Source organism: Tenrec ecaudatus, chromosome 6 (genome assembly GCF_050624435.1).
Source record: "Tenrec ecaudatus isolate mTenEca1 chromosome 6, mTenEca1.hap1, whole genome shotgun sequence".
Lineage (NCBI taxonomy): Eukaryota > Metazoa > Chordata > Mammalia > Afrosoricida > Tenrecidae > Tenrec > Tenrec ecaudatus.
In genome coordinates this window covers 134,351,427-134,367,710 of record NC_134535.1, presented here as the reverse complement: position 1 = coordinate 134,367,710, position 16,284 = coordinate 134,351,427, and the positions used below count along the sequence as shown (strand labels likewise).

Below are 16,284 nucleotides of genomic sequence, written 5' to 3'. Positions count from 1 at the left end.
ACTCTTCTGAGCTCATTTCTTGGTGCCTTCTCCACCTCTCCATTGGGATGTCCAATGGACACTGCAAACTTCAACGTCCAAGAAAGCTTTCCTGACATTCCTGGCTGGATATCGAGTCTTCCCACGGTTGACTCTGTATCAATAAATGACAGGTCCCTGCCTTTCCTGTTGTTTAGGGCAATCCTCTGGGACCCTTGCTGTCATATCCCATAACTGATACTTCAGCAAATGACATCATTCTGGACTCTGACCTTGTCCCCTCGGCGGTTACCCGGATGAAACACCATCATCTGATGTTTGGGTTACTGCTGTAGCCCGCTGCTCCTGTGGCCCTGGGCTTTGCCTCCCTTCACTTCATTCTGCCCATGGAGGGCCAGAAGCAGCTGTGGATTGTAGGTCAGGCCGTGTTACTTCTGTGCACAAAATCTCCAGTGAGTTCCTGGCTCCTTCCTAGGAAACGTCCACGTTCTAAAAATGCGTTTCAGGACCGACTTGCGGGTTGCCTTGACGTCATCTGCTTCCCGCTCCTCTTGACTTCCTCCTCCGCAGTCTCGCCAGCTTTCTCTCTGGTCCTTGGACATACCTGCCGGGCTTCTGATTCAGAGACAGCGGTTCCCTGTCTGGAGCGCTCTTCACCCAAATATCTGTGGTTCATCTCCTTACCTCCTCCAAGTCTTTATGCACACGCCACCTTCTCGGTGAGGTATTTTAGGCCAGCCTGTCTAAAATTACCACCCTTCAACACGTCCCCAGTCTCTCATCACCCATCTTTCACTAGGACACGTTCCCTATGATACTCTCCGACACACTATTAAATGTATCATCTGTCTCCCCAGGAGAATATATATCCGCGGAGGGCAGGGGCTCTCTGACAGCCTTGCTCACGGCGATACTGGCAGTGCCTAGATCAGGGCCGGGCACAGGGTAAACTTTTAAAAGATTTTTACGATTTCCTTTTTTTTAACATCTTTTTTCATCATCCAGAATTTATAGACAAAAAATAATATTGTTGTTGGGCACCCTTTGGCTTTCTCCATATTTCTTTGGAGAATAAGATTCTGCTTTGAGACACCTGCCAGGCCGGGAGAGCATGGCCCGGGGGAAAAGTTGAAGGAGATGTGGGTGAAGACCCTCGACAGCTCCTTGGTTCCCTTTCACTGATCTTTGCATCAAAGCATCTTCAGTCTTTTTAAAAGGGTACTAGATCCCCGAATGAATGGCCACGGTGTTCAAAAGTACCCATAATAAAGTTCATTTAATTTGTCGACTGACTGACTGAATGACTGAATGGACGGGGCTGCATTTTTGGTCCATCACTGTCTGGCCACTTCCTATGCGAGAATTATTTATACGTCACCAGAAGAGCAGATGCATCTGAAATGTGGCGCTGGTGAAGAACAGCCAATGTGCGGCGGACTGCCAGGAGAACAGGCAAATCCGTCTCGGAAGAGGTATAGCCAGAATGCTCCTTGGAAGCAAGGATGGGGAGACTGGTCGCATGCCCTCTGGCCATGCCGTCAGGAGAGAGCAGTCCCTGGAGAAGGACATCGTGCGTGGTAGTGGTGAGGTCAGTGCAGAAGAGGAGGACTCTCAAGGAGAAAGGGCGGCAGTGGCTGCAGCGTGGGCTGGGACATAACAGCAATTATGCATTTCATGCAGGACTGGCCACGCTTGTCCTGCTGTCCCAGGGTCATTATGAGTCAGAACGGACGCCATGGCACCCAATAACAACAACAACATCAACAACAACAACACAGGTGTTTAAGGAGTCCTGGCGGTGCTCTTGGGGAAGCGCTGGATGGCGACTCACAAAGTGGACCATTGAATCTCACCAGCTACTTAAGGAGAGAAAGATGAGACTTTCTGTCCCTTTAAGGCAGTGCTTCCAGGGAATCCAGGGTGGACGATGCCTTCAGGACCAGGGGTGTAGGGGCCATGCTGGGAGAGTGGAGGGAGAGTGGGTTGGAAAGGGGGAACTGATGACAAGGATCCACATGTGACCTCTTCCCTGGGAGACGGACGGCAGAGAAGTGGGGAGGAGACTCCGGATAGGGCAAGATATGACAAAATAACAATCTATAAATTATCAAGGGCCAATGAGGGAAGGGGGAGCAGGGAGGGAGGGGACAAAAGAGGACCTGATGCAGAGGGCTTAAGTGGAGAGCAAATGCTTTGAGAGTGATTGGGGCAAAGAATGTACGGATGTACTTTATACAATTGATGTATGTATATGTATGGATTGTGATAAGAGTTGTATCAGCCCCTAATAAAATGTAAAAAAAAATTAAAATTTTTTTTTAAAAAGCAGTGCTTCTAAACCTTTCTCAGGCCGTGGCCCTTTCATACAGTTCCTCATGTGGTGGTGACCCCCAACCATAACATTATTGCCTTTGCTACTTCATCACTGTCATTTTGCTACTGTAATGAATCGGGCGACCCCTGTGAAAGGGTCATTCGACCTCCAAGGGGGTCTCAACCCACAGGCTGAGAACTGCTACTTTAAAGAGTCCCCACCATGGTGACCCTATGTGTATGAATTGATTGGTGGCGGTGGGTGTGGGTATGTTTGGGATTCTCTGGGAGGCCGTAGCGTTTGATGACTGACCCAACGGTTGGTGGTTCAAGCCCACTCAAGAGCACGTCAGAGGAAAGCCTTGGGGATCTGCTGCCAGGGCCGGCTGGGGTAACTCTGTGGAGCACGTGTCTACCCTGCACACATGGAGTCGTCATCGTCACGGATGGGCCGTGGCTTTTTGCCTGCCTGTTTTGAGTAGGTGTGTTCCGCTACCGTGCGACGATGTCACTGCAGACAGCTGGAGCTCCCTGACACCAGCGGCACCCCGTGAGTTCTGGCTAGAGTTTGCTCTGGGGTAGAACCAGAAGATCCGAGTTATTGATCAAGATGGAGCCTAACTTCCTTTTCCGTAAAAGATCAGTCTTTGACCTGGGAAGACTGGAAAACAGACCATCTGGTCACCTTTTAGAAAGTTCACAGGCAAGATAGTATTTGATGGAAACACATGCAAATCTCAACAGCACTTCCCTCCGGCCGCTGCATTCGGTTCAAAGGGCAAACTGCGACATTCAGAAGAGAGTTGAGGGACCACGTACTTGCTTTTTCTTTATAAAGTCACCGATTCCTGAATAATTTCATTACATCAACTCTGTTTTCACTGGACTTCCCCAATAGTCCCAGGCCATTCCCTGGCTCCATTCCTCAGTCACTCTCAGCCCTTTCGTTGCCCGTCCATGCCTGCTCTATTCTCCATCCCTTGCTTTGTAAATACTTGTTCTTTTGCACACGCACCCACCCCTGCCATCCCCAAATGCTTGCACGACATTTCCGCGAATGAAGGAACTAGATCCCCATTGCAGTCCCCCTAAAACTAGGCTGCTTGAGGACAAGAAGCAGACCCCTAAGGCTGGCTCAAGTCACAGGAAGCAGCACAAGGGGAGAGGAACGAGTCTCCAGAGTCTTGATTTCCTCTGTATTTAGGTTGATGGAAATCTTGGCAGGGACTCTGTCCACTGGGGTAGGTCACTGTTCATTCTGTTCTTGCCAACGGGTGGTCAGGAGCTCAGGTAGCTGGGCCTTGTCCACACGATCTGCCCCAGCAGTAAAGAGGGCTGCTGGGAACTCTCCCTGGAGTGTATTCATTTACCGGAGCACACGGAGAAGGAGCACACACTCCCTGGGAAGCACAAGTTCTCTTCAGGCAGAGAACAGGATAACCATGCGTCTCTGTGGTTGGCAACCGGCTGCCTGCAAGGCGTGGATACTTCACACTGTTAATACGCATGCTAAGGCAAACACTCAGCACCAGGTATCAGGAGCCAGGGGCACCGCTCTGACTCAGGGGAGAGGGGAGCAGACGTACCAATTCCTGTGTGTCAGAGGCAAGGTTTCTGTGTGTGTGTGTGTGTGTGTGTGTGTGTGTGTGTAAGGCGGCTTATTTATTTAGCACCCTACTTAGTACCACAAACTAATCACCCACTCCTCATTGCCATCAACAATGTCATAAAAGCTGCCCGGCTTTTTTTTTTTTCCCCAGAAAGATCCTCAATGGCCTCATTGCTCATTGTTATAATCCATCAAAGGCCCTGTCTTCCAACCTGCAAGACTACTTAGTCGAGCATGAAGGGCTCTTTGGATGATTAAATTATGTTGTTCCAGTCCCTCGTTATCTGTGTGTTTTAATTTTGCATTTGCACCTTGAGTAGAGTTATCAGAAAGGGGTAATGGATACGCTTATGAAGTCACATGAGTGAGCAGACAATCTGGGGCATGCCTCCAAGGCCTGTCCTCTGATCCCATCTCCTCTCCTTCCATCGCTCCCTCTTCCTTCTCCTGACGCCTCGTTCGAACGCAGACACACAGGATCCATCAGGAAGTTTGAGCACCATGGGCATAATGCATGCCTGCTCACAAGGCCAAGACATGAGGCCCATTAGCTTCACCTATATAATTGTTAAAATAGATATGTAAACATACTCCCCTAGAGAGGGAATTTTAAACCTCTAAGGGGAAAACCTTATATTTTTTCTGCAGGGGGTGGCAAGTTGTCCTAACCACCTCCCAGCTTTTCTGGCTTCCTCAAGGAGAGATGTGTTTAATCAATAATCCTGCTCTCCCTCAGGCCCCACCCCACCCTGAGCGTCAGTTGTCTCCTTTTGCCTGTAGGGGAAATTGCTGGCTTCTTTCCCCTACCTGCAGGATCAAATGTCCTGGCTAGCTATTGAACCTGTTTGGCTCCTTGACTATGCTGGGTGCTTGAGATTTAGGAGCAGACATGTTAACGTAGGCTCTGTGAGAGCACAGGCATGTACCTACTGCAACATGCAAGCCCAAAGGGAAAACGGTATTGCAACACGGAGCACAAAGTATGTTAGAGCCACAACGGACTAAGGCCAACTAGAATATACAGACACAAGGTTCCCAAGAATTCTCAAATTTAGTATGCATCACAGTCACCTGGAGGGCTTGCTGACAAACAGATTTGTGGGCCCTCCCCCAGAGTTTTGGAATAAGCAGGCGTGGGGGAGGCCACATCATCCCAGAAGGTCTCAGATGCTGCCGACAATGCACCCTTGGAGACACATGCAGCACCTCTGACAAGAGCCCGGATGCCCGTGTCATCCCCTCCTGTACAGTGCCATTTCCATCCTCGAGACAGCCGATCCGCCACCCTGCCCAGGGAACACCCAGAGGCAGTTCTGTAATCTAATGGCGCACTGACAGATTCCTGGGGGTCTCCCCAACCCTTCCACTTCACCTTTCCCTGGATCTCTGAACCTAATCTCATCCAGAGCAGCCTCTGGCTGCTTTTCCCACGAGGAGGAGCGCGGGGTGCCTGGCTATCTAGTGGGAAGGACATAGAGACTCTTGTGCAGACGGCTAAGTGTTGCTGGTAGTTGGTTGGCTGGAAACAGGTCCAAGGAGGCTGCTCCCCTGCCTCCACAGAGGAATTCCTGAGAAGGCGGCAAGCTGCTTCTGACATGCACCCCCTTCGTGAACTCTTAAGCAGCAGGGCCCAGCCACCTTCCTCCCCTTTAACCTCATCTATTTTGGTCCAAGGTTCTGCAAAGAATCTGAGGTGGCAGGCCCCAGGGGAAGAGTTCCCCATTGGGGACTCCTTTCCGGCAGCAGCAGCTGATTCTAGTCAAGGATACCCATGTTGTTCCCTGAAGACAAACCAGGGGCTGGACAGGCAGGGTGGGTGGCGAACGTGTTAGGCTGTCCCCTCGCCCTTCCAGAGCCCAGCCCAAGGACAGAAGGAGGCTGCTCACTGTTTCGGGGTTTCTCCTCGTCCATGCCTTCATCCTCGTTCTCGGGGTCGATGTCTTCTGCCTGCGTGATCCAGTCCAGGTAGCCCTTCAAGTCCTCCTCCAGTTGCTGCTTTTCTCGCAGCTTCTGGAAATCTCCCCGAGCCTTGGCCTTCTCCCTCTCTTTGGAAAACTCTCTGTCGAGAGAGGGGGGCATGGGCAGGGCGGAGAGTACACGGAAGGAGGGGGACAAGTGGGAACGAAAGGAGAGGTGGAGATAAGGAAAAAGACAAGGGTTAATGATTGCGCATTAGAAAAACGCCCTGCCCGCAAGCTCTGGTTTCTATGGAAAGTGTTCTCTGCTACTCCCAGTCCTTAGCTTTCCCCTTTATTCCTATAGAAACAGGCAAGAGCCAGGTCTTTTTGGACATGGCCCAGAGAGGATAAGGAGACAGAGAAAGCCCGTGTTCCTCCCCCGCCTCACCCTCCCCCCCTCCCGTTTTCCTGGGTCATGGCCAGAGCCTTGGTCTGTTAACAAGACTGTCTGTCGTCTCTAAATATCTGGGAACCCTTTCTGAGCAGCACCTAAGAGCCCCTCAGCAGGTAAGCACCGCCTCCCCAGGGACGTGGCAACTGCTAGACCTCCTAAGAGCCCCGGGACCAAAGGAATGAGGAGCAGAGTACAAGGAGGCTGCTCACGTGCACTGCCCACTGTGGGCCCACTGTGTGCACTGCCTCCCAATTCCAGCTCCCGTGAGAGTATGCTTGAAATCGGCCATGGTGGGAATAGCCAAACCATGGGAATTGGCAAGTGCTCAGAACCGGGGGCTTTCCCCAGGAGAGCCAGTTGCCAACTGGTTACTAGTATACCACTGGCTCTGGACCTGGGACGTTTCGTCTCCCCAGTCTCTGTTCTCATTACCAGGGCCCACCCTGCCGTGCTAGCATGCCTGGAAGGCTCTCCCGTTGACAAGGTTCTTTCCCACCGGGAGAAAGCGAGGATTCCAAACACAAGAAAATGTCCTGGGGCTGCCCTTTCGGTTAACAAAAACATCCAACCCAACTAGAAACATACACAAAACTCAAGCCACTATGAAAGTGAAATGATGCATTCAGTTTAAAATGATAAGGAGCAATTGGCAGTGGGTTGGGATTTGCTGGAAGAAAGGCCTCTTGAAAAAAACATCACTGAGAGAATGAGGCTGCTTCTTTTCTGTGGTCTATGGGCAATGGTCCTGGGTGTGGGGTGTGCGTGTGTGTGTGCGTGTGCGTGTCTGCACACGTGTGCCCCTCTTGGCTAGTTCTTGGGAGCAATGAGGGTCTAGTACATTGCAAGAGTCTGAAAAAAATATGTTGTTGGAATTTCTTCCCTCACCCAGTCATTCTAGAGCAGTGGTTCTCAACCCGTGGGTCGAGACTCCTTTGGGGGTCAAACGACCCTTTCACAGGGGTTGTCTGATTCATAACAGTAGCAAAATGACAGTGATGAAGTAGCAACAACAATAATTTTTATGGTTGGGGGAGTCACCGCTACATGAGGAACTGTAGGAAAGGGTCGAGGCGTGAAAAAGGTTGAGAACCACTGTAGAGTCAAGGCAGCCTGGGAAGGAAAGGGCATGCCACCAAAGCCTACGGGGACAAGAGGCTTGGCCCGCGGCTATGGAGGGGCAGCTGTGTCACCACCCACTTGTTAGTGCTTGCCTGTGGTCTGTGTGACGTGGGAGAGCACTGGTTTTCGCACTCGCTCATTCTGTGGCGGAATGGGCTTGGGGCTGGGAGCTTTTTAATTGGGAGATCGAGGGACTCTAAAGTTAATAAGGCCTCTTCAACTGCTGCCTTAATGATGCTTTGGCTTGGAATGAATTTTCTTCTAAAATTTGATTGAATCCAATTCTAATTGGATTGAACTTGCTCTTTCACTGGCTCCCAGCCAACTGGCGGGTGCCTTTTTTTCCTTCCAGGGAGTTCCACGCCGGAGATGGACAGCTAGCCATGAGGATGGATGCCGGGCCTGGCAGTGCTGCAGGTGGGCTTGCAAAGATGCCCGCTCCCCCTCCATTGGACCTTGTCTCACTGTAGCTGGTTAGCTCTCCATGGGCCATGCGATGCTTATTCTCTGGAGACATACAGAGGAGCTTCCCTCCCTAGGTAACTCAACCCTAAACACCTCCCTGACAGCTCTGGGTTCGTTTTGACTGTCCAGCCTGCAGCTCCAATCGATTTCATAGCGGTCAGTGGGGTATGCTGGTATCACTTTTGATGCTGCACAGTTAAGTTTCTCAGAGAGGAGACGAGGAGGTTCCGGAAAAAAAACAACCTTCCACGGTGTGAAGTTGAGTGACACGGTACTGTGAAAATTCAAGTGCGTGGACCTTCTACTTCCTGTGTTTCCACATCAAGCGTAAAATAAACCATGAAGGAGGGGAACATGTATTTCAAGACCGGCCTCTCTTGACTCTCTTTCCCCTCCTGCCCACTTCCATTCCCCACTCAATTCCCATGAAGCGAGGTTGAGGCTGCGAGGTCACCGAGGAGCTGAGGACTTGAGGTCTGGTTCCAAAATGATGGGAGAGGAGGATTGAGATCAAACGACAGCAGGGACAGTTGAACTTATCTGGTTTCGCAGCAGCCACCCAGGGAATTGCCTGCCAGGAAGGCTAGCCATCGAACACAACATACCCGGGGAGATGTGTGGACGCATCAGATTGACTTAAGATGTCCCCTCCTGAAGGGGAAGGGGACATGAGGGAGTGGAGGCGGGCAGGGTCAGATGGGAAGCTCCCAGGGAGTACAGCACAACCTGGCTGGTGGCAGGCTGAGGGATGAGTGAGCCTTTCCTCACCAGCCCCCCCCACGGTCAGTGATTCTCCAGGTGGCTGTGCCTGGCTCTCTTTATCTCCATGCCTGGATGGCGGCCATGTGCTGCTCTGGGGACGGAGCTAATGAAGATGTGAAGCCCCAGCCTGCTGGGCTGTGCGGGGCCCAGGGACTGGAGCTGGCTGTATCATCAGATACAGCTATGGGGTTTGTCACCAGGCAGGAGCACATCTCTCGCCAGCAATGGCCAGCATGACATATGAGGGGCGGAGTGCAGAGCTAGGGGCTGGTGCCGAGTTCTGCCAAGCCGGCAAAGGGAGGCGGGCACAGAAGAAGCCAGCCCGTGCAGGCCGCTGGGGTCGCAGGGCGTGTGGACATCAATGCAGGTTGCCATCTCTGCCGCTCCCATCGGTCAGGTAGGCCTTGCTCGCGTTTCCTTCTGGACCCGGATGCTACATCTGCACTGTGGCGCCCTGTTGGACTTCCAGTGGATGCCTTCAGGATGCAACATGCCTGCCCACTGGGCCCGGTGCTTTCTGGGGGACAGAGGTGTTCCCCTTTCCAAGTGGTGGAAAAAGGATGGGTGAGCTGGCACCCGAAAGACCCTCAGCTCCAGCTGAGCGCCCAGCTTCAAGCGCAGTTTCCAGAACCTCCCTGGCCCTGCGCTTGCGATCACCCTAGCAGGCTGCAGCTTGGGGTTGAGATGGAAGAGGAGGGGCGAGGTAATCGGATGACCCCTGCGCTAACACCAGCCCGCCACGTGCATAAGGGGGTGTGAGAACCAGTCGATGAGGTCTATGGAAAGCTTTATCAGGGAAAAAATTCTTTTTTGATAGGGAAGAATCGCATGGTCTTTATTGGGCCTTCTCAGAAATACAGTGTTCTGGATAAGCGAATGTTCCAGAAACAGGTCACCCCCACCCCACCCCCATGACCAACTTGAAAAAAAGTCCACCTCTGAAGTGGAACAGAAAGCACCAAACACAACAGGACCTTGAGTTGGCGACTGAAGGATATACTTTATGAGGATCAGTCACTGTGCTGGGCTGCGAGATGCTACTATTCTGAATTGACTGTGACTTAGTCGCAGAACTTCAAACACTGCAGAACTACTGAGTCGATGGCGCTGCTCTCTCTCTCTCTCTCTCTCTCTCTCTCTCTCTCTCTCTCTCTCTCTCTCTCTCTCTCTCGGTCTATTAAGGTTTATAGAGCTGCTAGCCCCAAGCTAAACAACCCTTCCCGGCTGGGCTGCAGGCTTCTCCGTTCGCTGTCTTCGCAGCTTCCTCTGGGGCCTCTGCCCCACGGCTGTTCCAGCAGCTTGCCCACGGTGCCACCTGTCTGCTCCAGTGCATCCTTTCTTGGCTTGGCTCCTGCTCCCCCCTTCCCCTCTCCCAGACTGTAATCGAGGAGCATGACATTAGCCCATCACATGAGTTTTGGGGGCATTAGACCGTGGGTGAAGAGTAGAAGCTATGGGGTCACAATCCTGAATCCTTTTTTTTTTCCAGCTGTTGGACTGAGGCCGTTGTGTCCGTCAAAACCTCGCTTTTTCTTCCCTGTGAAAAGGGGCTCTCGATCACACCTCGCCGAAAGCATCGAGCACAGGGCCTGACAGGTGGGGTGGGAGTCGTGTTGTTGGGGTCATTGTGACGATGTTTGCTTCCAGAAGGCTGCCGTAATCAGAAGTCTGATTGAGGAGATGAGTGAATGTCTCAGTGCATTTTGGTGGCGACTCTTCAGTGTTGTCCTGATTGATCCACAGGCGGACCTGGAACTGCTTCTAGCACATGGTCCCTCACAGGCACTGGATTCCAGCTGTCAACACACCTGGCGAGGGAGGGGCAGACCAAGGCCCTGGGAATGGGCCAGGCAGCAGGTGCTGAGGAAGGTGTCCAGGAAAAACCAATATACCAACTTGAGGGCTGAAAGGTTCAGAGTCTACTGGAAAGGATTCAATATGGGGCCAATGGCAGATACTTTGAAGAATTACTGCTTCTGTCAAAACAAATGTGTTTTGAGTATTACTAAGCGCCGGGCTTTACGGTGTTTTCACAACTCTGGCTCCTTGGAGTGCAGCAGGCCAAGAAAAGGGCTTCGACAGGCCCCTCTGCACCGTCAGCCACGGTTCTCATTCGACTCCTCTACGTTTCAACCCCCAGGAAGACGACTTCTCCGGCAGGGCTCAAAACAACGGTGGGCAGATGAGCGTGTGTCAGGAAAGGCCCCCTGACCCAGTGCTCATTCTCCACTCCAGAGTCCTGGGAGGGGCTTTCCAGTGACTCCGATTTGGTTCTGGACTCCTAGGGGAAGAAACTGGATTCACGCTCTGACGTTGGTCACATCCCAGCACTAATGGGCAGTGCTGGGAAAGTGCAAGAATGGAAACTGGGCCGGGTCTGCGTTCTGGTTCTGGTCCTGAAAAATAGCAACCGAGTGACAGTGGACCAGGCTCCTTGCCCCTCTGGATCTCAGTTTCCACCGTTTTAACAGGGAAGGGTTGGAGTAGTTTTTACCCTTGAAGGTTCCAGCCAGTAGCTCCAGTTCTGACAGGCTCTAAGTCCACACATCCCCTGCTATGGGAGTGCCACCAAACACTTACCACATACCAGGCCCAGTGCCCTCCAGTTTACATAGGACCTCTCACTCTAGCATCCCACCGATGAGGTGACACCATTTGAATATTACTATTTTTTAAAGTGCTTTCAGAGGGCGAAGCCATCTTTTAGAAGACTCCAACAAGTCATAGAGCCGAGAGACTCAAATTTCTCTCTGGAGTGGGTGATGATGAGGTTAATAGAAAAACAAAACAAAACACAAAAAACTTCCCTATGGGCTCCCTATAAACCCCGGGGCATTTTCTTGTGCTGGAACATAGAAACAAAAAAACCTCCTACCAACGAATCAGGGGCTTACATGGTCTTTTCCACTCCTGCACCCCTGTGGAGTCTCCCGTGTGATCTTCCCCAGAAAACGGCATGCTGTCCCACCACAGGAAGAGTGAGGTTGGGAGCACATTTGTCCCCTTTCCTCCACCTATTTCTAGAGACCCGAGCCAACACTCCGGCACTACATTAGGGCCGTTGCAGAATGTGGCGGGTCGCTCCCAGTGGGGGTGTGAACTGAGTGTCCGTGAAGCGGGATCTTTAGACTTATGCTCGACTTTATCCCAGTGTTAATGCCCTAAGATCTTTCGGGAAGACCATTCAAAATAGCTGAAGTGTCTCCGGCATAGCCAAAATCACTTCTACCTTCCACCCCAGCCCCCAAGCCCCCTGACCCACCCTCACCACCCGGGAGCACAGGCCACCGAGTGTGCTGCTCCCCGTGGGCAGGCCACCACGGGTGCTCTGGCGTCACGCCTTGGCATGGCTGGAGGGGCCTGGTGCAGAAGAAGGTGGGCCGAGGAAATACCCAGTGAGTTTCCATTGGGCGAAGCTGGTCCTCCAGCTACCTAGTGTTCCAACCACAGCCTCCTTCTACCACTTTCAACCTCAACTGGACCAAAGACCACTATTGGTGGCCTCTCTATGCCTCTGGTCAAAAGAGTCCGGCTGGGAGTTTGAAGGGAATTAGGTTTCATCCTTTCAAATCTGATGGTCTGACACCGCTCACTTCCTTTCTCATGCAGAAAATGAAACTCTAAAGATGAACTGCGCAACCGATACATTAAACTGGAGACGAATTGGATTTGTGGCCAACTGTAGTTTAACCCAAACTCTCCTTGCCGTGAGTGGTTCAGAACTGTATAAAAACAGTCTCCTCTTTCCTATGTGACTGTCACAAATGGCGACTGGCTTGCAATCAGACCAGGGTACCGTCCATGCCGAAGGCACACAGTTAGTGGCTCTTCTGTCCAACCCTAGCTGCCAAACCCTTCCCATTCAAGGGTCTCATGATGCTGCTGCCACGGTGACACCAGGACACGAGGTGAAGCATCCCACCCGGCCTGAACAGCGATTTAGTGGGCAAGGGTTGAATGAACTGATAGGAATCAGGAGAGGCAGGGCATCTCTTAGTGACGCCATCTGCCCTTCTCCATTGTCTGCCACCCAAATCAATAGGTCCTTTTTCCACACTTGCCCTTGATCCAGCCAGGCCAAGGACATTCACTTCGGGGCTCCTCAGGTGACCGCTTAACCCAGGTGAACCAGAGCCAGGAAAAGAATAGAGCCAAGAATAGCAGAAAGAATAAATATAATAAATGGGAAAAAAAATCAAGACCTTTTTCCTTGGTCTTGCTTACCCGCTAAGAACACCGAGAACCAAGTTAAGTACAAAAAATGACCCTATGATGATTAGGGTGACAAAATAGATCCAGGGCCAGTCCCTTCCTACGGCATCATTGACCTGGAAGAACGGGGTGACAGTTAGTGAGGCACACTGCAGCCGAGCACGGCCAAGCCCCACTCCGGAGACACTGACCCGGCAGCACCCAGATCTGGGGAGAGACCAGGTGCCAACTGCCCCACCCAGCCAATGTTTCCGATTTGGGGGGTTGAATGAAGACACTTTGCTTTTCTGGGCCTGTTGGGCTCCCCTTGCTGAGGATCCTGGCAGTGGGCAGAGTGGAGGCTGGACCCTTGCTCGGCTGCATGGTTAAGAAGACATAGAAATGGTCAGCTTACCCGCTCAACACACCGAGAACCAGATTTAGAACGAAAAAGGATCCAAAGATGACCAGACTGACAAAATAGACCCAGGGTAACTCATAGCCCATAGCGTCCTGCATCTGGAAAGATGAGGGAGAGTTAGGGAAGACAGAAAGCAGAATTGAGTTAGAGCAAAGAGAGGCAAGGAGAAAGGGGCGCAAACAGCTTCTGGAGGGGACACGTGGGATTGAAATGTTTGGGTTTTTTGGTCGGGATGATCAGAATCCAGAGCTCTCCTGGCATCTGCTACATTCCAACTACTTCCCCGTGACCTTGACTTGCACTGTCCCACATGTTTGCGGGCTTGGCCCTAGGATGAATCCTGTCTGGCTTTCCAGGCACAGAACGTTATTTCTGATGCGTTCTGGTCACTTGTCTAAGAAGGTGTTCACCTAAAAAGAGGATGTCTTCAACATATGATTATTTGCGCTCCGTTGGGTTTGTGTGGCTGTTACTCCAAGGCACTTAACCTTGGGGCCTGATGTGCTTCGGCTATTACTGACAGAGAGCAAGAAGTGAAATCTTTGAGTGGATGTGTGGAAAGATCTTCCTAAAGGATGTAGTACCTGGACCCTGGGTTGTGACCAGAGTTTAGAGATGATACCTTTGTTCTTCATGAGTTCGAAAGGCAGAGGTCAGGGAAGGGCGGTCATTGGTTTATGTATTCATAGACCTGCCCTTGTGTCTGCAACCCCAGTGTAGATGGAAAGGGCCATTCACCCGGAAACTGGGACCAATACGTAACTAAAAATGACGAGTCACACATCTCCACACTAGCTGGGAGTATTCGTGTACTGGGGTTGGTTGCTATTGACTTTGTGGAGTTAACTGCATGCTGGTCTCCTCTAATGCCATCTTCAATGACGTCACATTTGAACTTGACCATGGTGGAAGTATTTACACCAAGGGAATGGCAAATGATCCCCAACAACATTTCCTCCACCTCTTACACCCGATAAAACAGTTGAACAATTACCGGCACGCCTTTATGAACTAGAAGGCAGAAGTGAAAATGCTGTGTCCGAGAGCCACGTTTTTAGCAGAGGACATTTATTCTCATTGGTTCTCAAACCTCTCTTCCCTGATGCTTTCTGACAACTACACAAGGTTTAGCACTGTTGCTAAACATTGAACCCTAACTTGTTGCTGTGGAGTTTCATTCATAGACCCAAACTCTGGAGGCCAGTTTCTTGAGTAGTCACTTGCAGAAGAAAAACCAAACTACACCAACCCATGTGGGGGAAGGATTGGTGGAAAGAGATTAGGAAGGACCAAGGTGGAGTACCCTCAGTGACCCCGTGATGGCCACGTAAGGCCAGGGTCTGCAAGTCATGGTGTAATATGAGGTGCTGTGGAGTAATCCTTGGATCATCTCACCAGTATCAACCCACTGCCACCGAGTCAACTCTGACTCATGATGACCCTGTAGGCCAGAGTGGAACCGCCCCAGGGAGCTTCTGAAGCAGCCATCTTTAAGGAAACCGGTCATCTACCTCTGCAGAGCAACTGGTACCTTCAAACCATTGACTTCTTTTGGATTCTCAGTGAAGCGCTTAATCAACGAGTGACCAGGGCTCATGAGATTGTTCTTTGTAGCTGTCCTATTACGGTGGCTGTTTGTTCCATGTGCACTCGTTGCATGTGTACCATGTGTGAGTAGTAGACATCGTGTTCCGTGTAGACCTGTGTCCTACAGTCAAGGCAGCAGCGTTGAAAGCAGCACCGAGATGGGAATCCAAGGGGGCTTCTATTGAACGTTGGATCTAAGGCCGGCCAAAGCCGCTCTCAGATGAAATGTTGTCTCTGTGGGTCATTAGCACGCCTTTACTTCTTTGGGAGGAATGGGGGGGCGATGAAGTGATGATGAAGGCTATGAACTCTCACCAGGAAAAATAGCAGGGGCACTTCAGGGTGCGCGGACACCCTGAAGCCCATCCCCTCACCCTGTGCTATTGCTGTTGTTAGATGTTGTTGAGTCGGTTCCAACTCACAGCGACTCTGTGTACAGCAGAAGGGAACCCGGCCCGGTCCTGCAGCTCCCTCACAATGGTTCTTGTGGTTGAGCCCATCGATGCAGCCATGTGTCAGTCCATCTTGTCGCATGTCTTCCTCGGTTTAGCTGCCCCTCCACTGTACCAAGCACGGCGTCCTTCCCCAGAGACTGGCTTCTCCTGATCACATGTCCAAAGCAGGTGAGAGGAAGTCTCGCCATCCTGGCTTCTCAGGGGCATCCAGCTGGGCTACTAACCTGCTGTAGATAATCAAGCTCTCGTCTGTTCTGGGTGAACCCCAAGGAAGCACTTCCCCCACGTCTGAGGGCTAGGATCACGAGAAGGTCTATTCTGAAGAAGTTCCCTTTGTTTCTTTCTTGGGGAAGGCGCGACAGCAGGTCCAGGAGGAGAAGGTGTGCTCACAGTTCACCCTCGCAGAGCTGCCTGCAGAGCTGGGCAGATGGTGAGTGGGAAGGCGGCCTGGTTGGCATCCAACCAACCTCCTTGAGATGAAAGGATTCTTGATGGGTTCCTCAGAGCCCCCTAAACTTTGCAAATATTTTTAAAAGATTGTTTCTTTAAAAAAAATTTATTTTAAAGTTGTATTGGTCTATAATTCCCGTATCATAACCACCCAACAGTTCGATTCTATTAGGAAGAGTTAGTTGTGCAATGATTGCTACATAATGATTGTTTCTGTGAGCATTTGACCTTCCAGAACAAAGCTCTCAGACTCTTCCCACGCACTGCGGAGCCCTTTCTTAGTCTTCCTTGATGGAAAGGAACATTCAGCATCTTCCTAAACCTCAACTGGATGGGGCTAAAGACCTACTATCATTGTCCCATAGACAGGAAAGCATCCCCAACTCGCTACAAGGTGGGAAGTTCTAACCCATGCAGTGGTCTCTGAAGAAAAGCCAAGGGGCAGCCTGCGGGGTGCAGTTCAACTCCACGCACACGTCACTGTAAATAGGAAACAACTCCCAGGCAAGTGGCTTAGTTGTTTTTTCTTAATAGCCAGGGCTCGAGCCTGGAGCACACTGCTCTGCAAGGCAAGAGGAACT

General features: G+C 51.4%; 1 protein-coding gene across 1 annotated transcript in view; it reads right to left on the bottom strand.

Annotated features, from left to right (window-relative positions):
• Window positions 1-16,284, bottom strand: part of CACNA1C (calcium voltage-gated channel subunit alpha1 C) — a 728,086-nt gene that overhangs the window by 206,391 nt on the left and 505,411 nt on the right. The window contains exons 8-9 of the mRNA XM_075552255.1: window positions 12,824-12,927; window positions 5,788-5,960 (exon numbers count right to left, since the gene is read on the bottom strand). Coding sequence (XP_075408370.1) covers window positions 5,788-5,960; window positions 12,824-12,927 — 277 coding nt within the window. The remainder of the gene's footprint in view (window positions 1-5,787; window positions 5,961-12,823; window positions 12,928-16,284) is intronic.